Source organism: Sesamum indicum, linkage group LG12 (assembly GCF_026168435.1).
Source record: "Sesamum indicum cultivar Baizhima isolate 11 linkage group LG12, ASM2616843v1, whole genome shotgun sequence".
NCBI lineage: Eukaryota > Viridiplantae > Streptophyta > Magnoliopsida > Lamiales > Pedaliaceae > Sesamum > Sesamum indicum.
Window position 1 is genome coordinate 14,237,352 of NC_142668.1, and position 24,711 is coordinate 14,262,062.

A 24,711-nucleotide genomic window follows, 5' to 3' on the forward strand; every position below is an offset into this window, starting at 1 on the left:
TTATTATCTTTCACTAAAATATCTACAAATGTGTGACTCAAAAAATAATGAATGCATGTATAGATCAGGCTACAGCAGAACTCAGCCAACGACTAAGGTAGTCACACATCAACATGTTTAATTAATTAATTTATGCTAATCTCCACCCAATTAACATTAACGATTCATTTGGTTCAAATGAGAGGAAAAATAAAATAGAAGGGGGACCGAAAAGAATAATAGTTTTTCTTTAAGTTGTTTGGTATAATTGAAAGAAGAGTAAACCTCAAATACTTTTCCTTGTTTGATATGAGGAAACAGATGGAAAAGAAAGTACTAATTTGAATAATTTTACTAAATAACCCTTCTTTTCATTTATTGTATTAGAAAATAAATAAATTAATATTATACTAATATAATTTTAATATATAAAAAATTTAAAAATGTTATTAATAATATTTATCAAATAAGAATAAGAATGTTTTTATGAATAAAAATATTAATCAAAATGGGTGTTATTTATTTACTTTAAACTGCTTAGTTTAAATAAAATAAAAACTACCAACAATATTTTCAACTAACGAATTCGAGTTCAAACATCAATGCTTTATTGCTACAAAAAATAATTTCGAAGGAAAATTATATATATATGAATAATAGAATAAATAAAATAAAAACTATACTTGTTTGTTTTTTTGGTCTTACACTTCCATGTTTCCACCCAATTTTGGATGGAAATAAAAATGGACCCCCGAGGGGTTTTATATATATCGAATTTTACTTTACCTTTATCTCTTTTCCCTAATCAAACACCAAATTATCAATTATACATTCATTTTTATTTCGCTTCTGTTATATTCTCATTTATCACTCCAACCAAACACATTCTAAAATAAAATTTCATTACCCATTAAACTATCATTTGGGGTGTTTGATTTTGCAGTTGTCCCACAGCTAAAATGAAAGAGGATGGCATGTTCATATCATTGCAACTATTTCGGTTGCAAGTGGGTCTCAGATCCGCCCACCCGGCTTTCAAAACAACGACCCGCCACCCACACCCCCAATTAATCCGCCCACACTCCACTCCTGAGTATATATCAAGTCACAAACTCCTACTTCCACTCCAAATAAACACACACTACACGCACTAAACCTCCAGCATGAAGAAGATCAACTCCATGCTCCGGAAATGCAAGACCCTGTCCAGGCAACTGGGTCGGACCTCTTCCTACAGCAGCCTGAGATCCAAGTCCACCAGGGGTCCTCATCGACATTATCAAGAGTTGTGGGGTGATGATGCAAATATGCAGGAGATAAAGGAGCCCTGCGAGACAATTTTTGTGGGGAGCTCCAGGAGAAGGTACGTCATCAGCTCCAAGCACTTGAACCATCCATTGCTGAATGCCCTCATTCAGAAGTCCAAACAAGAACCGGGTTCGGGTGGGGCCCCGTATCCGGATCCTGACCTCTCTGTGAACTGTGAGGTTGTGCTGTTTGATCACCTCTTGTGGATGCTTGAAAATGCTGACCCCAATTTGATCAGTTCAGATTCTTTGGAAGAGCTAGCAGAACTCTATGTTTATTGAAATTCATCATTGAATTCCCATGTCAGAAAAATATATAACTTTTTCTGTCTGTTTTTCTCGTTGCAGTGTGAAGTATACTGTACACGAACTTGTGTAATTAATTGACATATATCCCATTTTATAAAATTAAGGATACATGTCAATTATACATGTATTCTTTAATGCACAAAATATCGAGTGTAACATATATTATCGATCACGACTTTATTTAAATAATTTCAAGTTGTGGCACGAAATACAGTATGTTGATCTGATAATGGGTATGGAGCGACGGACAATAGGGAATGACAGTGCGAATAAGGGTGGGTTAATTAAGAAATTGTATGGTGGGGGATTAAAAGTTAAGAATTAAATAACAAGATAAAAAAAGGTTGTCTGTCGGACATTAGTTTATGTATTGTCAACCAATCACAAATAAACTCTCACCTTCCAAACCTTTACAGAAGGAAAACAAAATCTCACTCCTAATATCAATTGATTTTTTGAACATGTAAAACATACTAAACGTTCATAATTATTGTTTTAATTACAAAATCTATTAAGATTTTCGTTTTTTTTTTTATTCAGATCATTTCGATCCAACTTCGACCCAACACAAATCTATGTATATACGCACTTAGCCGATCATATGATCATTTTTAGATTTATGGTTCAAGTTAAAATTGTACGACACAGAAAATTTATAAGTACTAGCTATTAATATTTTAGATAGAATTTTTGCTACACCTATTGTAATCTTTCGACTTTTACTGTTTTTCTAAACGATCTCACCAATTTAGGCATTGAAGAGCTGTAACAAGGGTCTTTTTGTTATGATTTTTACAGTTCTTACTTTGCAAGTCAGATATGTGAGAATCAAGATTGATTTGAATTTATTTGGAGATTTCTAAATATGAATCTGAACTAAGCGAACTTAATACTCTGTTGTGCGATGTATTATTCGTTCTGTCTATCGACTAATTTAAGACGGCTTATTATTTGGAGTTGAACGATTGAATAAATATTTGGTGAAAAATCCAAGAAAGACCCTGGACAGCGAAGTTTATTATTTAATTACCAATGAAATACAAGTAAATAAAACGGAAAAATCCAGCCATTAGTGGGGGGCGGGGGTATTTCCGGAAATTTTCCGAGGCCCACCACCGACGGTATTTGCTGCCCCACCAACTTAAAAGTAGAGTTGCTTTCATTCAGTTCAAATTAACGTGGCACGTCTCTCAAGTGCCCGGACCCTGCTATTACCCATTTATATTGTTCCATCCCTGTTACATTTAATTCAGTTGACCCAATTAAAACTTTTATTTTTATTATTAGAGACAATTACACCATCTCTTTTAGATATAGGATAATTACACGTAAATTTTTTACTGTTTGAAAAATTATATATAATACTCATAAAATTTGCTTCTGTTTAATAAATATGTCCCTTAATTAATCAAAGTTCACTGAACTTGTTAATATTTAACAAAAAAATTGAATGAAAATTGATATTTAACCTTAATTGATTTAAAATTGACTTATTTTATAACCGTGAAAATAAAACTCCTTACGTGCTTTAACGCGTGAAGATGTATGAGGGTAGTTTGATTATAAAAAGATTTATTTGACCTGCTATAAGTCAGTATAAGCCAATTTGGGATAAATATAGATTTTTTTCTCAATTTCTTTTTAAATATCAGCAAATTCGGTGTGTTTTGACCAACAGACTTATTTGTTAGACAGAAGCAAACCTCATGAGTGCTTGATGTAATTTTTCAAACTACAAAGATTTACGTGTAATTACACCAAATCTCATGAAAAGGGAGTGTAATTATCCCTTATTATTATGTACAGTTTTCATATTAATTTATCAATACTATTTATCAATACTAATATAGAAAAAAAAGACCTTATATAATTATAAGTGACGGGTAGTAACACTATTGTATTAATTTTTAATTATAACAATTGTACTCCGAATTAGATAATTTTATAAATTAATTGTAATTACTTTTTTTTTTTACAAAAGTAACTTCACGTCATTTTAACACTACTAAACCAATTCTTTTGATGGACAACCTTAAGTTGATTTTATTTATTTTTTTAAATATGATTTTTTAGTTTATATATTTTATTCTTATTTATAATATATTTTAAAATATAAAAAAATATTTATTATATACATACAAGAACGATATGTCACGACGTATAATAGTACAAAATTAGTAGTTGTTAGTTTTTTGAAGTAAAAGCAATAAAAATTATTATTATTAAATAAATCAATCCAAATATCAATATCAAATATTTATATCTAACAACCACCGACAACTATGATAATTATATACTAATTATCAATATAAGATAACTATATCTAAATAGTAATTACTGTTGAAGTAAAATAACATTCCCATACGTTGGTGGGTTCGAATTCATAACCTCAAAATCATGGATCTCAACTTCGCTAATTGAATTAGATCTTATTGACAATTAGTAGTTGATAATTCGTTACGTGGTATACCTTTTAAAAATCACCTATTATTAAAGATTCAACATTTTGTAATTGAGGTGTTGTGTTTAAAATTTATTCAGTTGTGTATGTGAGTGGGTGCACACGTGATTTAAAAAAAAAAATACCAATAACACTAGTAACACCAGCACGCGATTCTCGCGCACATAATAAATATTTAGCACAATCACATCTATACCCATTAATTTATGGTCTATATTCTATTCATACAAGTCATTCATATATTTTAAAAAGTTACACATATACCTATCAGAAACATCGATATCATTTATACAAACCATCATATTTTCTTGAAAAATTATACATACACTCTTCATAAAAAACATTCACAAACAATTCCTATTTTTCAACTTGATGTGGATGATTTATGTAAAAATATATGAATAATTTATATAAATAGACGAATCAAGAGGGATTTAAACATAATTATCATTTTGATCTATGGCTAAAAGTTTTAAGCATGCACATCTGGTATACCAATATTATTTGCAACAATAAGTTATTCACAATTCCAATTGTGCCTGTTATTATTTTACATACTGAAGTATATTAAAATATGAAATACTTGCAATTAAGAACGTTAAATATCTAATTACTTAATTCTTTTTTTTTGTTTACTAAATTTACGCCCAATATTGATTGAATTGATGTTTCTAAGAAAATAAATAACACATATATATATATATATATTATCTTTTAAGTTAATCAACGTGTTTATATATTAAAATGGATAGCTGCAAAATATATATTAAAATAACAGAATACAATGAAAACTCAAAGTATAATTTTAAAATGACGTCTTAGCCTAGTAATTGAGGTTTTATAAATAAGTTCGAGGTTATGAGTTTGAGTCTTATTGGACGTTTGGGTATTTATCTCATTTTATGTAAGTTATTGAGTATTTATTTCACTTTAGTAAGTTATTGTAATTTATTTATAATTGTATTGATGTATTGGTTGAATCAATAGTTATATTGTAATTTCTTCTTTAATGTTCTTAGTATAATGCTTTAAAAAGAAGAGAAGATGAAAGTGATAGTAAGCTTAAATAATAAAAATTATTTATTTGCAATTTATGGTACTTCGATTTGAATTATTCTTAAGTCTTTAATTAATAAAATTTTTATTTATGAAAATTTTTGCTTAAGTAAAACTCTTGGTAAGAATTTTTTCTCATGCGAACTAAATTCAACAGAAATAAGTGTACGGACTCTTCTCATATATTTTCTATTCATTTGGCCATAAAAAGTGGGTTTTTTCTTCTTAAAAAAAGGAGGCACTGCAGGAAATTGGATGGAAAGCACCGGAGGCAAGTTCTTCCTTCTCTCCCCCCCTCTCACACTTCTCACATCGAAAGCACACTGGGAAAAAGTTAAACTGAACTCCGGCTTTGCTTTCCTCATTTGTGTACAGTGCGATGCTAATTTAAGCGAGGCCTTGGGTTTTCCGATTGTCCGTCTTCAGCTACTGAGCTACTTTGCTCTGTGATTGTGAGGTAGGCTCATGAAAACAGACTTCTTCTGTTCATTTTTTCTTTTCCTTTCAATAAAGAAAGTACAAATCCTTCTTAGCTCTGTTTCTCGTTTCTCAGTAGACATCTTCCGCCGAAGAACAGTTCTTACTACTTTATACCTAATAGAGTTTGTTAATCGGATATTGGTTTGTCAAGAATACGGTTTTGATCAGTGGGCTGATGGTTGATTGCTTTATTCATCATGATTGAGTCATGCAGTAGTAGTAGCGGCGACAATCCTCACCTGGGTTTCTTTTTTCTTGCTGAAACATACAACTTCAAGTAGATTAGATTCTCAGGGTCTTGGGCTCTGTACGCAAATGCATGTTTGCTCTTTACTGTTCCCTTTTCGTTTGATTTTATTAGACCATAAGTTTCTTTACTGTATTGTTGATTGGGGTCTGGTCATTTCTCAGTAATTATTCGAAATCCGGAGTTTAGTGATTGTTGACCTCTCTATCAATCCAGCAATGATCTTGGCCCAACATTTGGTCTAACTGCTCTGGCACTGCTGATACGCATTTGCATGCTTTCTGTTTACTGTAACCAAACGCGGAATAGGGATATGGATTTCGTGATGTCGTAGTATATCTGCTATGCTAAAATGTTAGTTGAAGTAGTTCTCAGCTTAAAACTAAAATCATGGCCTATTGTGGAACTCCTGTATGAAATTTTGGTTCGCCAACAGTGCTGCTTGACGAACTGTGCTGGGTTGATTCTTTGCATTTTCTTTCCTACAATTACTTGTCATGTTACACCATTAAGCAACTCTTCAATAAGTTTTTACCATGCTACATGGTAATGGTATTGCGCTGGCGCCAATTTGACATAATACATTGGTTGATACTTTCTTATTTACAGACTTTTGATACTTTAATTGTATTATTTCATAGTATCTTCACTTTCTTCTTTGTGCTCGCTCTCTTATTTTTTTCATAGTCGATTTTTATTTTAAATATAAGTATGTTCAAAGTTCCCATGTGATGCATTCACTGATGTCCTGTCATAGTTTTTTGTTTCTTCCAAGTACGATTTGCATTTGCTATAAGACTAGCATGGGAAGATAGTGCAATGTTTAACTTTCCATATATAACAGACGTTATCACAGTGACAGCTATATCCTATGGGTTTCTGAGGCCCACTATGCTGCATCCTCACCTAGTCCTGGCATAATGATAATATTCCAATGAACTTTCATTGAGAACTCTTACAATGCACTTCTGTGACTTCTTCTTCAGCATGTTATAAGTGTACCTTAATCTTTTGTGCGTTCCATTTGTTTTTCGTTCTATTTTCCTGTTGCTTACTGGTCGTCCTCCTTGCTTCTTTTGTAGAATGAGGTTTCTAGACCTGGCTTAAAGGATTTCACCATTCGCTTTTGCATAACTATGAATTCTTGATTCCTTCATTTAAAATCTTGAAGTTAGGAAACGACTTGCAATTTCCATTTTTTCCTTTTTCTCTTTATGTAAGTAGCTTTTTCAATAGATTTATCAACAGATTTATTATGGAAAACATGTACTCGTGTTGTAGAAAGCATGTCAGGTTTTTTGTGCTACCTCTGGCCTTTGTAAGCGTATTGCCATATTTTCTGATCATCATTTGCTTTCTATGATGAAATATTCAGGTGATAACTGGTGACCAAGGTGCACTGACTGATATAGTTTCCTCGAATGAGCCATAAAAAGAGAAGAGTTTCGGAAAAAAGTTTTTGATTCCACACCAAGCCTGGTAGTTGACTCTAGATGAGCTTCCCTGTAGTAAATTAAAAATGGATCAAGGAAGGTCAAATTCTAGAGTCCGAGGCTCAGGCTCAACACCATCTGAGGAATCTTCTCTGGATCTTGAGAAATACTGTTGCAATCATTCTTACCGTCCTTCATTTAGTCCACCATCACTTCAACCCCATGCATCAGCTGGTCAACATTGTGAGAGTAGTGCTGCATACTTTTCATGGCCTTGTCGAATAAAAGATGATGCTGAAGAGAGGGCAAATTATTTTGCTAACCTACAGAAAGGTGTCTTACCTGAAACACTTGGCCAATTGCCAGAAGGTCAGCGAGCAAATACCTTGCTGGAGCTCATGACAATAAGAGCATTTCACAGCAAAATCTTGCGTTGTTACAGTCTTGGCACAGCTATTGGATTTCGGATTCGACGTGGTGTTTTGACAGACATACCAGCAATACTGGTTTTTGTATCAAGGAAAGTTCACAAACAATGGCTTAGTCCACTCCAGTGTCTACCAACTGCTTTGGAGGTGAATAACAAAGATGCTTATGCTTTTTCCCCTCTGAAATTTCTTTTTTGAAGTTTAAATGGGCATTTTAACGTCTTCAGGGACCAGGAGGCGTATGGTGTGATGTGGATGTGGTGGAGTTTTCTTATTTTGGTGCTCCAGAGCCTACACCCAAGGAACAGTTGTACACTGAAATTGTTGATGATCTGCGTGGGAGTGATCCATGTATAGGCTCTGGTTCTCAGGTGCATGGAGAATCGGATCCACTTTGACATTATCTTTTTCTAGCTTTTTGTTACCTTAAAACCAATTAAGTATTGCCATTCAAATGTGCCCTTGATCATGTTTGACGATTTTCCCCTAATTGATTCATCTCAATTTATCCCACATTTGAGTGTGCAAAACGGTTTGCTTATATGCATTTTAGGTTTTGTCACCAAAGTTACGCTATTAACAACCTTCTATTTTATGTCTGTAAGGAGTACATCCTGTTTACAGAATGCTTTTATCCAATCTATCGATACTTGAAACATTGACTTGGAAGTCCTGATAAATGTGCGGACCTACACTTAGAAATTAGGAAGCAGACTCAAAGTGCTGCTGGCATGAAATTTGCTAACTGGAGACTTGTGGCTGTACAGATTCTGTTGGTTAGGAAGCTACTCTTGTCCATACTGTGAAAACCTTAATACTTAATAATTGTTTGCACTCACATAGCACCACCACAATTTCCTTCAATGCCAGGTTGCGAATCAGGAAACTTATGGAACCTTGGGTGCTATTGTGAGGAGCCAAACAGGTAACAGACAAGTTGGTTTCCTCACAAATCGGCATGTAGCAGTTGATTTGGATTACCCAAATCAGAAGATGTTTCATCCTTTACCTCCGACGCTTGGACCGGGGGTTTATCTTGGTGCAGTTGAAAGAGCAACTTCATTCATCAGAGATGACTTGTGGTTCGGGATATTTGCGGGCATTAATCCAGGTTAGTTGGTTTGTGGTTTGTTTAAGTTACAACTAGCAGATAGGGGATGCCAAGTCTCTGCATCAGGGAATAAGGAGCATATGTGTGAAATGGAAGTGAATATCTTTTAAATGTGGATCAATATGTTGCTACTGGAGTCTGGACAGTGGTATTGTTTTCTTCCCATGTTTTTCCTTTCTGCTCCCCTCTTCCATTTAATGTCTGACTTTAACCAGGTCCTGTTTAGTTGGGGCCTTATTTTCAATGCTCTGAATGGACTGAGTGATGTAATTTGAATACATGCAGAGACATTTGTAAGAGCAGATGGTGCCTTTATCCCATTCGCTGATGATTTTGACATGACTGCTGTAACCACATCTGTGAAAGGGATAGGAGAGATTGGAAATGTCAAAACTATAGACTTACAATCTCCAATCGACAGTCTTGTGGGGAAGCAAGTGATGAAGGTTGGAAGAAGTTCTGGTTTGACTACTGGAACTGTATTGGCATATGCTCTTGAGTACAATGATGAAAAGGGGATATGTTTTTTGACCGATTTTCTTGTTGTTGGTGAGAACCAACAAACTTTTGATCTTGAAGGGGACAGTGGAAGTCTCATCATATTAAAGGGTGGAAATGGAGAGAAGCCTCGGCCGATCGGAATAATCTGGGGTGGAACTGCCAATAGAGGCCGTCTTAAGCTAAAAGTTGGTCAGCCTCCAGAAAACTGGACTAGTGGTGTTGATCTTGGCCGCCTGCTCAATTTCCTTGAACTTGATCTGATCACTTCGGATGAAGCACTGAGAGGTAGGTATATTATTATGACCTTTTATGTGACTCCTTGCATGTCACGTGTGGCTCATGAAAAAGCTTAAGTCAGAACTATTTGTCTGTCATTCTCTCATTTTCTCCCACGAAGCAAGTGCTCCTATATAACTTTAGCAAGCATATATTCACCATGTGAGTGCAGAGTGCTCTATTATCAGGATTTATAGAGTACAAAAAATGCTGTTTTTCCCTACAGAAAGTACTAAGTAAATTGAAATATCCTTCTAATCTTTTATTGTCGTCGCATTGGTATAGTTGCAGTTCAAGAACAACGAGCTGCTTCCATGACAGTGGTTGGGTCTAGTGCCGGGGACTCATCGCCTCCAGATGTAATGCTTCCAAAGGACAAATCTGAACCTTTGGGTCTTCACATCCAGCACATCCCTTTGGAAGATGGTGTAGGCGGACCAGACATAAACTCATCTCCCACAGAAGGTGCATTCGATTTGGACGATGGGGTGAATGCAGGTCCGAGTTTTGAACATCAGTTCATTCCCAGCTTCAACGAGAAGCCGATAATGCATCATGATGATAAGCAAGATAAGTTGGAATCTGAGAATCTCTCTGTACTGAGGAATGCCTGTGAGGAAGACCTCAGCTTTTCCTTGCAACTGGGCGAGAACGAGCCAAAGAGACGGAGATCTGAACCTGCAGCTAAGGTGGAAGAACCAAACTGAACATAACTTAGTTGCTTTCTTATATGAGTGAGCCAATTCAGTTTGTGCTGTTGCTTGAGATGAGAACTATTGCTACTTTGCATGTTATGGTAGTTGCTTCTTGATGTCATTGCCCTTGCTTCTCAAGCTGAGGCAGAGGCAAACTTGTACTTCTATTGTACATTGCTTGGATTGCGCAATATTTACTTCTCACTGTGAACAACTTTTGTTGTTTTCCTTACATTTTAAACTGAGGCTAACATGTTTTTTTGGGTCCATACATTTACTCCTGGTCTTTAATTGAAAACTAAAAATCTTTCAAATTATTATGTGAGTCCATAAATTTTAATCTATTTTACCTTCATTCTTTTTCCCTTTAAATCTTTTGCTATAGGTTGATGCAAGTAGAGGGGCTTTTAATTGCTTTTGGTATTTTTATAAATATCTCTACTTTTGTTTAATTTTATATATTGTTATTTTTCTCAAACACCACACTCTTGCTTCTTTTTACCTATTTTAAGAATTATGACCTCTTCGAAAGTATAAATTTTGTGAACTCTCTGAACTAATAAGAAAAAGAAGAAGAGAGGTATCTGTTGAAAAAAAAAAACCAAAGTTTTGAGCAAATGACGAACTGGTTGCAGGCTGTATACCCAACGGAAGTCGTAGAAGCCCAAACTTAAGTAGTGGTCGAAGGCCCATATATGTCGGGGCTTTCGACTCTGAAACCAAAACTGTATGGCTGGCGCCTAACTGCTGTTCCATCAGTGATCTATCTCCCTCAATCGTCTAGGGTTTATCGAGGGATTTGAATTCCACCAATCGAAGGCCACCCCAATGGCGAAACCAGCCAGACGTCGCCCGGCGTCTCCGTCGGGGTCGGATTCTGGCTCTTATTCCCGGTCTCGTTCTCGTTCACGTTCAATTTCTCGCTCTCGTTCACGTTCCTACTCGGGCTCAGACTCGCGCAGTTCGCGCTCACGCTCTCGCTCAAGATCCTTCTCCTCATCTTCCTCTCCTTCTCGTAGTGGCAGCTCTCGCAGACCTAGCCCTGCCCCTCCACGGAAAAGGTGAATTCTTTTTTGTTCCGCTAAATTATATTTGCATATCATGATTATGTCATTCAGTAAAGTACTTGAGTTGTGTGCTGAGATTGGGCCTTTTTTTTTTTTTTTGGTAATAATGTGCTCAAAAGCTTAAAAAGTAATTGATGTCCTAGGGGAAATGAAGGGGTACAGATTCTAAATTTTTCAAGAATTTGTAAGTGAGTCTTGATTTTACGTTTTCTTATATCTAGCAACTTTTTTTCTGTCTATGTGAGCAAGGGCTACTGGCGTGCAGTGGCCCAGAGTGCATTTTCGATTTGTCTGGATGTTCATATGCATGCCCCTCGCAAATCCAATCTAGACATAGGATTGATATTCGTGTAATAACCCTGGACTTAGTTTGCAAGTCGTAGCAGTATGAGAGTAATGAGCCAACTTTCTGGAACATGTTTCTCGATCAGTCTGGTATTTGGTTGAAGTGATAATTCACATGTGCTCTTGTCCTCTCTTTGTTGAGTTTCATCCTATTGACCATGCTTTTTTGTCTTACTGTGGGTTTGTTTAGTCCTGCTGATGGAGTTAAGCGAGGACGTTCACCACCACCACAGAATAAGAAACCTTCCCCACCTCCAAGGTCAGATTACTTCTCATTTAAGTTTGGTTGAAAGCTGGAATTTTCAATGTTATTGATGTGGTTGTTGTTTTTGTTCTTTTCCATCTACGAAGGCAGCTTTTGGATATTAAAGAATTTGAAGTACTTGTAACTTGAATCAAGTTTTCTGTTCTATGAGGCAACTCTTCAGTTATTTCATTTTCAATATTAATTCCCCTTACAAATTCTTATGTGGTCTTGGCTTTTACTACTTCCATTGCGTGGTGCCGATCCTATAATGAGCCTTGTTTTATCATATAAGTATTAGACAACTTCTGCTACCTTCACCTGTTAGTCTTTTTGCAGCTATACTTATCTTACTATTTTGTGTTGGATTTCCTTTCCACTTTTAAATTGGTTCTACTATCATTAGAGATCATAAATACAGAAATCTTCCTCTGCTTATCTACGATTTATGTCTCCAGGAAAGCCTCTCCTGTTCCTGAATCTCTCGTGCTGCATGTTGACCAGCTTAGTAGGAATGTGAACGAACACCACTTGAAGGAGATATTTGGTATGCTTGCTGATACTTGTTATCTTCCTTTTTCTTTTTGAGTCTTGGACTGTAAAATAGATATATGCTTTATGCTAGTGCTTTTGAGTGCTTGTTAATTGATGTAAATTCATAATAAACACTTTCTAATATTTTATTTGCCTTCTTCTTAAGGCTGGGTTTTATTCCTTTATCTTGTTCATTTCTACAGGTAATTTTGGTGAAGTGGTTAATGTACGGCTGGCAATTGATCATGTGGTAAGTTTTATGCTCCATATCTGTGTTTATTTCTGAACTAGCTTTACATAATCTTATATATGTTTCTTATTTACAGGTTAACCTTCCTAAAGGATTTGCATATGTTGAGTTCAAGAGTAGGGCTGATGCTGAAAAAGCTCAGTTATATATGGACGGTGTATGATTTTGTTAGCATTTGTAATTCATTGATTGTTTTGCTTATCCTTGGCTTGCAAATGGCAATTCCTTTTTCTCTGTTCATGCAGGCTCAAATTGATGGCAAAGTTGTTCGAGCCAAATTCACATTACCTGAGAGAAAGAAGGTTGCGTCTCCTCCTAAGGCTGTTCCCTCCACATCGAGGAGAGATGCCCCGAAATCTGATGATGCTGCAGCAGATGCTGACAAAGATGGTCTAAAGCGGCCCAGAGAAGGTGAGATCTTTTTCTAACGAACTTATTGTATGCTCTGTTGCTGTACATTGGTTTAAGCAAAATCTTCACTACATCGCAGTGTCGCCTCGCCGGAAGCCCCTCTCCCCGCCTCGAAGGAGATCTCCTGTAGGACGAAGAGGATCTCCCAGACGCGAGCCAGATTCTCCTCCCTTACCTCGTCGACGTGCAGATTCTCCTGCTCGACGCAGAGCTGATTCTCCTTATAGACGAGACTCCCCACTTCCTAGGAGAAGGCCTCCCTCCCCACCCAGAGGTCGTTCACCCTCCTCGCCTCCAAGACGTTACCGGTCACCTCCAAGGTTGAGGTTTTTCCAAATATCCCTTTATTGTATTTGTTTAAATTCTTTTTATTTTTTCTGGTTCAGCTTTTGATACTTTAAATTCTGAACAGGGCATCTCCAAGGAGGATGCGTGGTAGTCCTGTTCGCCGACGTTCTCCACTCCCACCAAGACGACGGTATGTTAAATTGCTCAGGTCTTTCATCCTCTATCATAACTGCAATTGCTTGCTCTTTTTTCTTTTTTCCTCCTTTTTGCCGATAGTTTCACGTTCTTCACTCCCACTGAGGGGATAAAATGTTATATTTTGCAAAAATGTTCATTATATTGTTCAAGTGTTGACTGTTTATTTTTAGTTAGATATTATATTTAAGCTACAGCTCTGTTGTGCATGTGATATTAGAGCTTTCTTGAGTTGCTATCTATAGCGGTGATGTAATATAGTGGACCAAATAGTTCTTGTAAAGACCAAATAGTTGGGGAGAGCTTTTAAGAAATGACATCTGTTTAAACAAAGCCATCAAGAAGGAAAAATGGACCAAACTAAAATCTTAGCAGCCTTTATGTGCAATTTAATTTGGTTAGTCCCTCCGGTGGTAGTTTCAAGCTATTTTCCTGCCTTATGAAGCATTCTATCTTTGAATGGTCTGATCTGTATTATATAAGCTCTGCATCTCTTTAGCTGTTGATTCTATGTTTGTAGTTCTCCAAGGCGTGCTCGAAGTCCTCCAAGAAGGTCTCCTGTTGGCCGCCGACGCAGCCGCTCTCCAGTTAGGAGGCCAGCTCGCTCGCCATCCCGATCGCCCTCTCTAAGAAGGTGATATGCAAATAACTTCTCGTTTCTTCTGTTTAATTACTTATGCATTGTCTTTTTTTTGCCATGCCTTTTATTTATATTATTGTTTTTGTGATTGTTTGCCATGTGTGGGCAAGAAAGTATATTTTGATATTTAATAAAGGTAAAAGAGAATTGTTTGGTGGAAATGATATAGTTTTCGTATGTCCACGGACACTCAATTGTCATCGCAGTGTTTTTGTTGTTATCTGTCTCCCTCTGTGGTTTTAACTATTGCCATGTGTACAGAGGTCGTGGACCACCTGCTAGACGTGGTAGATCATCTTCTTATTCTTCGTCGCCTAGCCCACGGAAGGTCAGTATCTCTTAGGTATTTCTTTGGTTGATATTTTTGGATTGGTGGCTAACACTATTTCATCTTGTGAATTTTTTGTAGGGCCCACAAAGGATCTCAAGGAGCCGTAGTCCTAGAAGGTAGTGTTCTTGATTTCTTCTATTCCTTTGATGCTTTGTTGTAACACAGATAGGAAACATGTCCGTAGGCGATGCCATATTGTTCTTTTTACAGAGTCATATTGTCTTTTCAGAGTCAAATTGGTGTTCGGTGCTACACGTGGAAAGCTTTTTATGCTTTTCTTATGTTGTTTCGCCTCAATTTCGGAATCACCTATCATGTTAGTAGATTTTGTTTGATTATTATTATTAAGTTATTTTGTTCTTTCAGGCCTATGAGAGGAAGAAGTCCCAGCAGCAGCAGCACCAGCAGTTCTCCTCCTCGTAAGCCTTGATTACAAATTTATGAACCAAGAAGATAGTGATTTTGGGGTGTTGCCCCGGTAGAGGAGGCAGAAAAGGAGTTGTTTGGCACTAGAGTTCATGGCTATCTAAGATATCTGTACCATTTTTGGATGAGGTAGCTAGACAGTACATTTTACTGGTGGTGCATGAACTTGTACTTGAATGTTTGTGTGACCGAACTTTGATACCCGCTTTATCTGTACATTTGCCAACCATCCCTGTTCATGTTCAGTAACTGGGGAAGCTTGCTAGATATTTATTTTGTTGTGAGGTTACTCGGACACTTGACTTGTGGAAAATAGGATGCTAACTCGATTCATCATTCGTACCCTCTGATTCCTGGATCAAATTTGCAGTCTCCTTCAAGTTTGGGGATTAATTTTATTATAGCGGCCTTTCCTTTGAACATTAAATTTAACTACCGAGTATGGTCTACATATTCAAATCATCAAAAACTCTCCACATTTATGCTTACTTGTTACCCTCTTCTGTTAGGCATTGCAATTTGTCCAAGGAAAAGACATTTGGTTGCAGTCATTACATCATTGGAACATCATCATGGTCTGCCTTTCAATAGCACCTTTGTCTGTTTGAATATTACATCTCTACAAGAACCTGAGCACAATAATCGGCAAGACAAAATCATCTTAGTTCCTGAAACACCTATTGTTTTCTCTCAATCAGAATACTACAGTAGCATCTTTCTCCAGACCCAACCCTCAGCAACCACTTAAGTTATCCTGATAGATTATGGCACAGCTGCTTCATTTGCCAGAACACTCTGTCTATCACAATGAGATGCCCCCGACCGCTTTGTCATTTACGAAATGATTGTTGGTCCTCAAAAGGCAACTTGATATGCGTTGCATTGCCGTAAAACTCTTCCAAGTTGTAGAATGCCCTTTGTTGAGGAAGAAAAATATGTACAACCACATCACCTGTAATAAGTGGATATCAGTTCACCCCATTACTACAGCACTGTCAGCTTGCAGATAAATTGGAGTGCACAGCCTAGATATTCGGATTGGACTAATCCAGTTGATGATTTGTTACATAGTTGGCTGAGCTTCACATATTTAATTCTTTTGAAATCATGTACAGCGCAGCCTATTTCTATTTGAACTTACCGAAGTCCAACAATGTCCACGAGTTGGGTTTAGAATCCCCGGATGCTGTTCTTCCGTATTGTGTTTCTGCTAGATCTCTTATCCTCGTCCTATAACCAAAAGATAAAGCATCTTTATTTTATCCTTGCATTATATATGCTGAAAATCAAGGACTGATAAATTAACGGATTTGTCAAAGATAACAAGATCTGAAAATAGCTGGTTACCCTATGGCATCAATTTGAGGCCGAGAAAATGCAGTAGCAATGATAAAAAACCGAGTCCAATAAACCAGAGGCTTCACAAAGAGAAGTTTTATATCTGCTGCCTTAACGTCACTTGCAACCTTAGCCAATGCCACGGCGACTGCATCAACAACGGGAAATTATCAATTAACTGGTTATGCAGACAGCAAGGCCATATTTATTAAATTTCTGCCCTCAAGGAGTCACTAGACAGTCCATGTCTTTTTGATCTATGCATTATTGGGATAACAACTCAGGAGCAAATATTCCGCTAATTGAATGCTAAATCTAACTCATTCTTGAGCTCTACATGTTTTTTTCTTCAAGAGAGCTCCGAAATCATTCCCCGTCCTTATGTTGTCTTAAGACTAGACCATAATGACCTTCACAAAACTAAATTGCAGTATTCATCATCTTTAAAGAATCACAATCAAATCAAATTAGCCACCAAGGACAACTTATATTGCATAGAGATGAACTAAAACCTAACAATATTGGAGGAGTATCAACATAGCAACACTGCAGCATTGTTTTCCGCTTGAGGTGAGATGAAATAGTACAAGGTATAACTTACAGGACAAGCTTTCCGCATCATCGTCGACCTCTGAGCTAGCAGATTTTTGGTCATTTCTTTTAAAGACCACCTTCCCATACTTGTTGAATAAGTCATCGAACATATCATCAGTATCTTCAGTCACATTCTGCAGCGAATATTAGACAATCAACTACTTACACGACCTCAATAATAAAGACGAGGATGCATAAAGTATCAGAATTCATTGGCTTTACGAGGGCTTCCGTTACACAGTTGAGTTTAAAGATGAAAGGCAGTAAATGAATATACAGAAACCAAAAAACATAGATGACCAAGTTTACATTAAACAAGAATTTGAAAGAGAAGCGAGGTCAGTAGTGATATTAACAAATTCCAGTGACATCACAGGTTTTAATCATAAAACTGAGCTATGCTGACCTGATATAGATTCTTAACTAGCTGACTGATAAACAAAATAATTCAAAATAATTTGAAAGAATCTGAACTGCAATCCAAATTACAAGCTAGAAGCAGGTAAGGATACGGCCAGTTGACTCCACTAGTAGATGTAAACAATATTATCAATGAACAAAACTTCACGAAAAGGACCAGAAGAGTCAGTACTATCTTACAGAATTTCAAACAATAATTCACCAAAAAACATGATGCCTATGCTGGGGCAGCATAGAATCAACAGAGCAATGTATCATTCACTAACCAGATTCTACCAACACGAGATAAAACAAAATACTTACCGAGCCAACAGCCATTCGGGTAAGCAAGGACTTCTGAGAGCCAGGCATTTGTAATGACTGGCACCGGTTGAAGTTAGAGAGAGAAAGATTTCTGGGTCTGGGGAAGAGTTCACATTCTCGCCGGAAATCGCCGCCGGAAATCGAACTTCTGGTGCAAGTTGCAAGAGACCAGTGGTGAAAGAGGCCGGAGTAGATAATCATTTCTGATTCTAGTTCTACGTTAGAACATCAACAGATAGAGTTGCCGCTGCAACAAATGTATTTCTTGTACGTAGAGTGTAACAGAGTTTGAGAAGGAAGGGAAAGGCAGCAGATTTTTTCCCTTCTTTTGCCGTTCTGCGCAAAGATAGAATTGCGGGTCACTCATCCAGTTTGATTTGATGGGAAAAACAATCTGACCCGTATCCGATTGTTTGAAAAATTGGACGACGTCGCGTAGGATTTCTATTTGTTTACATAACCCGGTTTACTCGATTGGGCCCTGCTTAAGCCCATGGATAACATTTGGGCCGTTTACCGATTTAACTCTTTTGATTTGAGAAAAGCCCTAAGCCTCTTCATCTAGAGCACAGAATGGAACTATATAAACAAAACCTACACTCAAAACCCTAACCCATCAGCGGCCGAACCTCCACACCAACGCCACATCCGCGCACACACAAGCACCCAAAATGGTGAAGTTTTTGAAGCCAAACAAGGCGGTGATCCTCCTCCAGGGCCGGTTTGCCGGCCACAAGGCCACCATTGTGAGGAATTTCGACGACGGAACACGCGACCGCCCCTATGGCCACTGCCTCGTCGCCGGAGTCGCCAAGTACCCGAGCAAGGTCATCCGCAAGGACTCCGCCAAGAAGCAGGCGAAAAAATCGCGCGTCAAGGCTTTCATTAAGCTCGTCAACTACAACCATATCATGCCAACGCGTTACACCCTCGACGTGGATCTGAAGGATGTCGTGTCAGCCGACGCGCTTGTGTCCCGTGACAAGAAGGTCACCGCTTGCAAGGAGGTCAAGGCTAAGTTTGAGGAGAGGTTTAAGACGGGCAAGAATCGTTGGTTTTTCTCGAAGCTCAGGTTTTGAGGTGAAAAACTGTGATGACGTTGTGTTTGATTTATCTTACATTGTTAGGTATTTTTACTGATGAGCTGTTTCTCATTATGGATTATATCATATGATGTTACTAAATGAAACTTTCTGGATTTCTTCATAGCTAGTTCTGCATTTTGGTTTTCCAGTAGTATAATTACATTGCCGGAGCTATTTTTCGTTGTTTTTAGTGATTTGAAGTTTGTGCCAAATGGGTTGCTGCATTGGCGTGATCATAAATTGATAATGTTGTCAAGCAAATTGTCTTCATTTTGCTCTATATGCTTGTCTTATATCTTTCACATATTGTGTTAATAACTAGTTAATTTTAAAACCATATTTTTTTACAAAACTGAGCTTATGCTTTAGGAGGCCTCATGTGAGTGACTAAGGTAAAAGGTGCTGTAGTACAACTGATTTAAGCTATAAGATAATTGCTCATAGTCATATGACAATGAAGCAGCTTGAAGATTTTATATGTATTAAGTCATTGCAGTTTTGGTTTGTAAGATACAGCAGAAAGAGGGATGGTTTGGTTCATAGTAGTTAATGGTGCGCCATCGCAGCCTATGGCGCTCCTTTATGAAGACGGGCCTGGGCAGCATGGCTGTTGGCTGGACAGCCTGGGCCCATCAATAAAAAACCCTAATAAATAAAGGAATTTCAGCAGAAACAAATATTCTGCATGCATGAGTAACCTGTTCATTCCTGCCTCTTCTTTCTTGGTTCTCTTATTCCTCTGAGACTGCATCTTCTTCTTCTCTTCCATAGTAGTCTGCCGATGTTGTTCACTGTTGAGTTGAGCCGCTGCTGCGTGACTGGACCTCTGGTTTTTTTTTCCTCCTCTAAATATTCTGCATGCATGAGTAACCTGTTCATTCCTGCCTCTTCTTTCTTGGTTCTCTTATTCCTCTGAGACTGCATCTTCTTCTTCTCTTCCATAGTAGTCTGCCGATGTTGTTCACTGTTGAGTTGAGCCGCTGCTGCGTGACTGGACCTCTGGTTTTTTTTTCCTCCTCTAAATATTCTGCATGCATGAGTAACCTGTTCATTCCTGCCTCTTCTTTCTTGGTTCTCTTATTCCTCTGAGACTGCATCTTCTTCTTCTCTTCCATAGCAGTCTGCCAATGTTGTTCACTGTTGAGTTGAGCCGCTGCTGCATGACTGGACCTCTGGTTTTTTTTTCCTCCTCTCTGTTTTAGTGTTTAGTACATTAGACTATTACTGTTTTGATTTAATTATGTAATTGTTTGTAGACTTGGAGTCTATGATTATGTTATTTACTTATTTAATTATGTAGAATCAGATGATTAGATTTAGGCTTATTTGTTTTTTGATAAACTATTTAGGATTTATTTGAATCTTTGGGACTTTTGCTATGCTTCAATGGTTCAACATTGGTCGTTCTAATTATATGAAGTTTTGTTATGTTGAATTTGTTGTTTATATGTTTTATTTAACTCCTTATACATTAATTTTGTCAAAATAATACTAATTATATGAATATATAGATTATTTCTTATATTTGCGCCATCCTTCGAAAAGGCGCGCGACGCGCTGTGCTCCATGCGCCATGGCTCCAAGAGCCCTTGGTGCCGTGCGCCACCGACTACTATGATTTGGTTGGTTTTTAGGATAAGATCTCTCCACTGAAACTCATTCCTAGTTATCTTCAATTACAATGAACTTGAACTACCAGAACCCAGAATAATATTTGAACTATAGGTTGCTGCCAATAATCAGCAAATTGGAAACAAATCATCTCTGAACATGACGGCTGCTTGAATGTTGCAAGACTGGGTCTGAGGGCTCTATTCCAATGTCTTTTATGATATACCTTTGATCTAGAAATGCATTTGAGTTAAAAGTACAAAGTTTTGGAGAGACGTGTAATAGAAACTGGGGGAGCAGAATAAATTTTGTGGTTCCAAGGTCTGAATGCTTTAATAACAGATCTTGGGACAGATCTCTTTATCCTGTTGTATCTCAACATTCTCCTTATATTCTATGTGAATGCCCCTTACATTGTGCATGGTGCATTCTTGTATGTGAATGCATTTTAGGTCTTAATCTGACACACCCGTTCATGAATCATTTGTTCTCCTTGACTTGACTGAATCAATTGAGAGCACTGAATAATTAGATAAATAGATTCTAATCAGTTCCTTGGCGCAACGTTTATTTCTTCATTCTCATTTAGTAGAAAGAAACGTGTATAGGCATGTTAACTTTATGCTTGCATTTTTCTCATGAGATGCTTTTGTGGTTTACTTCATCTCATCCCATTGCAAGTATTGTTAAAAAAGTACAACACTTGTGTTCTCCTTGGCTGGGTGTTCAGTTGTTCTATCAATATGAAGTCGATTGCAGGTAACATCCATGAAAAATGTGACGTTTGATGAAATTGGAACCTTTTTTTGTTTGAGTGGTCTAATGTCATAAGCCTACAACGCTCGTTTGATATTTTTTGTTTTGGAGGTAAGACTCCATTGTTCATGAGCATGTTGGAGGTTGTCATTTTTTTCAGTTTCTCTGAGATGGGCAAGAAAATTTCAATAGAAAAATTATATAAATGCTGGTAAATACACATATAAAAGCTAAAGGCTTCTGTAGTCGGCCTGCAGGGAAAAAAAAAACAAAAAAATTGTGCTAAAGAATGTGATAGAACTACTAATCAAGGAAACAATCCCTTGTACATAAAATATAAATGGCTTCTACAGGTGCTCCCAGTAACGTTATTACAATCTTCTATAGTCCTGTTCTCATCAGAAACAAATGTCCAGGCACCAGCAGCAACAGAGTCCAGCAAGACTGAACAAGGGAAATCAACGATGTTAGTTTAGTGACAACCTTTAACTTTAGGCACCTTACCATCCTTAGTGCGTTTAAAAACTTACCATCCTTTCAAAAAGCCATCTCCTCTGCTTGTAGTCTCCATTGGTACTTGCCCTTGGTTCCTGTCATCCTTTGTAGGATAACCCATGGGTGGTGGCGCCATCACATATGGACCATTGTAGCTATCGGCTGGTGGAGGATACGAAGTTGGAGGTGGTGGGTGTGCTACTGTACCAAGATAGTTGAAGTCGAAATAAGATTCGTATTACCATGAATGAGAATCATATAGAAAAAAGAAAAATAATGATTTTAGTTTGTGTGTTGATCATTCTGTGTATCACATACCAGGAGCTTGATGTTGTTGATTGTATTGGCTCATGGCTCCTCAAAGGTGAGTCTGAGTTGATGAAAAATTGAGGCGACCAAAGAGAGTTGTGTACTAAATAGGTATTTGTATATGCTGCCAAGAATGACAAATACGTTGAGGACAAGAGTCCGTGATGGGGGCAGATATATATAAGCCTGTTGATTTGTATCAAGTAAGATGGTAGAGACGGTCATAACACGCACAAGAAATTTGGCTCGGAATGAATCAGCAAAGCGTGTGCATCTAGAATTCATGCAAAGACATTTCTGATTGGTTTTTGCTATTGTCATATATAACATCTGTGTGAACACGAGGCTGTTCTTCCTTACAAAATGGTGTGCTTACGCGCTACCATGAGACTTCTTGGCAGCATCTTGTTTCAAGCATTAGTAAGACGTTTCTTGTTACTTTTCTATCCAGGATTTTCTTATCACGAAATTCCTCATGCATGATTCTAACACTTGAACAGATGCCCCGAAAAATAATCGTGAAAGAGAAAACCTTATCCAACACGATGCAACATGTGGGCTAGAAGCCTGAAAAGTGAAAATTCTTGATAAGGTGGCCCTGTAATTATGCCCAGTTATCAGGCCCAACACTAAGTTCATCCTGAACCTGCTTGCAGCCCTCTTGGTTCATAAGATATTTATGCTGTCCACTGGTCTCTGCTGTATAAAAAGAGAAAGACTTAATCTATAAGATAAAATCAGTCTGATATCACGAACCTGATTCCCAAACATAACTAATAGCGCCTGATTTTGCACTACAGCATGGTAAAGTCTGGTTCAGTTATCTTTCTTTACATCTTTTGGAGAATTTGACACTTGGTTATCTTCTATATTTTTCTTTAGAGAGAAACCAGACTTATCTCCATGTCTTTTCTCTGTCTGTTCTTCTTCTATCTTATCTCTGTCTTCAATTTCATTAGAATTTGGCACTGGTATGCTGCCCCAAAACTGCAACCATACTATGCTAGCCAAGCCCATATCTACCAGGAAAATCTGCTTGTTCTCATGGTCATGGGGCACTCCATGTGCTTTCTTTAGTATATATAGTACTCCTAAGATATTTTATTTGATTCTAAGCTAAGTGGCCCTCCTACAACTCACCCTTTGCACCACTTTTCATCGTTTTGTTATCAAATTTCAGACCCTCCCATCCATGAGTGCAAAGTCATAACTAATATTTAACACGCTGTGGTCGGCCATCTGCCTCTGTCTCTACACAGACAGACGGGTACCATGCAATGAAACGTGCTCATACAGTATGTTGCTTAATCATAATGAGATCAGTTTCTCTTCATATTCTTGGTACATTGGAAAGGAACTCTTGATCGATCGTGTACGCGCAGTGGCCGACTACTAAGCTAGGTGCTTACTGTGGATCCTTATCGTGCAATCCAATTTGTCATTTATCTCTACTCCTCTTCATATTAAGGTTCATGAAAATTGTGACTTTAGTTATGGTTAACTTTCATTCGAAGGCACGACATTAGCGTAAAACTATCAAGTATTGAAATATAAGTCCTCTTGCTTTCATCAAAATATCATGGGGACCATGCATTTATGTCTCGACATCAAAAGAAGGCCTCACTCGTAAAAGGTTGCCTGTCTCATTTCTTTGTAAAGTAGGTTGTTAGAGAATTGGGTTTGTCCTGTCAGGTTTACTCTAAGCAGCTGGGCTGGCATGGCAGTTAAATGAGTCAATCACTCCACTGTAACTATCATCAATAAGCTGCTTTTATTTCCCTTTTGGCCCAAGAATCCCATCCCATCACGCCAAAAGTAATTGTCTATTAAGGTTGACAGCAGGTGGGACGAGTGATCTAGAAACATCATCCCTTATAGTATGATCCAGACCCAGTCATTGATGATAAATCTTGTACATAAAAACAAGAATCATGTGATAATTATGAATTCCATCTTCTTTTTTCCTTCTGTTGTTTTACATTCAGAGATGCAGGCATTGCAAATGCTGCTAATTTCTCAAATTCCAGCATAACACAAAACACCGACAACTTTAATGATAATGGGTCCGATGTAAAAGTTCCAAACGAGGAAATGATAGTCTTTCTTAAGCAGTAAATTAGAGTTTCCTGAACACAATGAATACCTTTACAATATGAGAACAAACAAGAACTACAAATTCATTAGGTGTTCTTCTGTGTAGTCTCTGTTTACACCCCCCACAGCCCCCCTACAGAGACCCACAAACTAGGATAGAGCAAGGACAGATTCAGCCTACATCTCACGTTGCTGTAATGAATTGAGTGCTTATTGTAAGAAAAAATATCCATGTTGGTGTGAATGTGGGGTATGGGCCAGTCTCCGTCCACCATAAAGCCCAAAAACATCAGATTTGGTTAAATCAATTAATAGTTTTGTGTAGTTAGAGAGAAAACAGGGTTGCAGTTGCAGTGGATGGTTGGTGTTCCCCAGGTGGCCCAGTGGTAATAAATCATTTGCCTTACTGTTTGCTGCATATGACCCTGTTCATGTTCTGACAACATCAGGTTTCTGATAACAACCTGGAAATTTTTGGGCTCTTATAGCAGCAGCATGATCAGTATCAAAGATCAAATTATGGCTTTGGGGCCCTTGCAACCACTATAATGCCAAGGGCCATTATTCAACGTGCTATAATTGTTCAACTGGACCATCAACACTTAGCTTTAATTTCTTTCTCCACTAATGTCTTCTTCCCATTATCACTGCAAGAATTCATTTATACCAATTGTGGACAAATTGGGAAAATA

The 24,711-nt window shown here is 37.4% G+C and overlaps 5 protein-coding genes across 6 annotated transcripts; 4 read left to right on the forward strand and 1 right to left on the reverse strand.

The window, feature by feature from the left end:
• The first annotated feature begins 1,038 nt into the window (after positions 1-1,038).
• Positions 1,039-1,621, forward strand: LOC105175062 (auxin-responsive protein SAUR76). The gene has a single exon (XM_011097383.3). It carries the CDS (start codon positions 1,143-1,145, stop codon positions 1,566-1,568), a length of 426 nt encoding a protein of 141 aa, XP_011095685.1. The 5' UTR covers positions 1,039-1,142; the 3' UTR covers positions 1,569-1,621.
• Positions 1,622-5,387: 3,766 nt separating this feature from the next.
• LOC105175063 (protein NARROW LEAF 1) lies at positions 5,388-10,497 on the forward strand. The gene is made up of 6 exons (XM_011097384.3): positions 5,388-5,569; positions 7,215-7,847; positions 7,928-8,071; positions 8,571-8,811; positions 9,097-9,597; positions 9,874-10,497. The coding sequence occupies exons 2-6, from the start codon at positions 7,359-7,361 to the stop codon at positions 10,293-10,295; spliced, it is 1,797 nt and encodes a 598-aa protein (XP_011095686.1). The 5' UTR covers positions 5,388-5,569; positions 7,215-7,358; the 3' UTR covers positions 10,296-10,497.
• A 416-nt stretch (positions 10,498-10,913) lies between these two features.
• On the forward strand, positions 10,914-15,350 carry LOC105175064 (uncharacterized). 2 transcript variants are annotated; one of them, XM_020698472.2, is made up of 12 exons: positions 10,914-11,344; positions 11,886-11,954; positions 12,398-12,486; positions 12,677-12,723; positions 12,800-12,880; positions 12,969-13,134; positions 13,214-13,460; positions 13,547-13,612; positions 14,138-14,251; positions 14,519-14,585; positions 14,667-14,704; positions 14,955-15,350. In XM_020698472.2, exons 1-12 carry the CDS (start codon positions 11,112-11,114, stop codon positions 15,016-15,018), a joined length of 1,281 nt encoding a protein of 426 aa, XP_020554131.1. In that variant the 5' UTR covers positions 10,914-11,111; the 3' UTR covers positions 15,019-15,350. The 2 variants fall into 2 exon arrangements, with proteins under 2 accessions (XP_020554131.1, XP_011095687.1); XM_011097385.3 differs by having other exon boundaries at positions 10,928-11,344; positions 13,214-13,454.
• A 220-nt stretch (positions 15,351-15,570) lies between these two features.
• On the reverse strand, positions 15,571-18,173 carry LOC105175065 (Lojap-related protein). The gene is made up of 5 exons (XM_011097387.3): positions 17,670-18,173; positions 16,954-17,080; positions 16,362-16,500; positions 16,156-16,244; positions 15,571-15,966 (listed from the first exon to the last, which is right to left on the reverse strand). The coding sequence occupies exons 1-5, from the start codon at positions 17,868-17,870 to the stop codon at positions 15,845-15,847; spliced, it is 678 nt and encodes a 225-aa protein (XP_011095689.1). The 5' UTR covers positions 17,871-18,173; the 3' UTR covers positions 15,571-15,844.
• An 84-nt stretch (positions 18,174-18,257) lies between these two features.
• Positions 18,258-18,875, forward strand: LOC105175066 (large ribosomal subunit protein eL27x). Its single transcript, XM_011097388.3, has one exon. The coding sequence runs from the start codon at positions 18,341-18,343 to the stop codon at positions 18,746-18,748; it is 408 nt and encodes a 135-aa protein (XP_011095690.1). The 5' UTR covers positions 18,258-18,340; the 3' UTR covers positions 18,749-18,875.
• The last annotated feature ends 5,836 nt before the right edge of the window (positions 18,876-24,711 follow it).

Excerpts from the sequence above, each read along its gene's own strand:
- LOC105175062 (XM_011097383.3), top strand. The coding sequence starts at position 1,143 with ATGAAGAAGATCAACTCCATGCTCCGGAAATGCAAGACCCTGTCCAGG.
- LOC105175066 (XM_011097388.3), top strand. The coding sequence starts at position 18,341 with ATGGTGAAGTTTTTGAAGCCAAACAAGGCGGTGATCCTCCTCCAGGGC.
- LOC105175064 (XM_020698472.2), top strand. The coding sequence starts at position 11,112 with ATGGCGAAACCAGCCAGACGTCGCCCGGCGTCTCCGTCGGGGTCGGAT. Across the intron at positions 11,955-12,397 it reads AAACCTTCCCCACCTCCAAG|GAAAGCCTCTCCTGTTCCTG; the intron begins GTCAGATTACTT and ends TTATGTCTCCAG. Across the intron at positions 12,724-12,799 it reads GGCTGGCAATTGATCATGTG|GTTAACCTTCCTAAAGGATT; the intron begins GTAAGTTTTATG and ends TCTTATTTACAG.
- LOC105175065 (XM_011097387.3), bottom strand. The coding sequence starts at position 17,870 with ATGATTATCTACTCCGGCCTCTTTCACCACTGGTCTCTTGCAACTTGC. Across the intron at positions 17,081-17,669 it reads CCCGAATGGCTGTTGGCTCG|AATGTGACTGAAGATACTGA; the intron begins GTAAGTATTTTG and ends TATTCGCTGCAG. Across the intron at positions 16,245-16,361 it reads CCTCAAATTGATGCCATAGG|GACGAGGATAAGAGATCTAG; the intron begins GTAACCAGCTAT and ends TTTTGGTTATAG.
- LOC105175063 (XM_011097384.3), top strand. The coding sequence starts at position 7,359 with ATGGATCAAGGAAGGTCAAATTCTAGAGTCCGAGGCTCAGGCTCAACA. Across the intron at positions 8,072-8,570 it reads GTATAGGCTCTGGTTCTCAG|GTTGCGAATCAGGAAACTTA; the intron begins GTGCATGGAGAA and ends CTTCAATGCCAG. Across the intron at positions 9,598-9,873 it reads TTCGGATGAAGCACTGAGAG|TTGCAGTTCAAGAACAACGA; the intron begins GTAGGTATATTA and ends GCATTGGTATAG.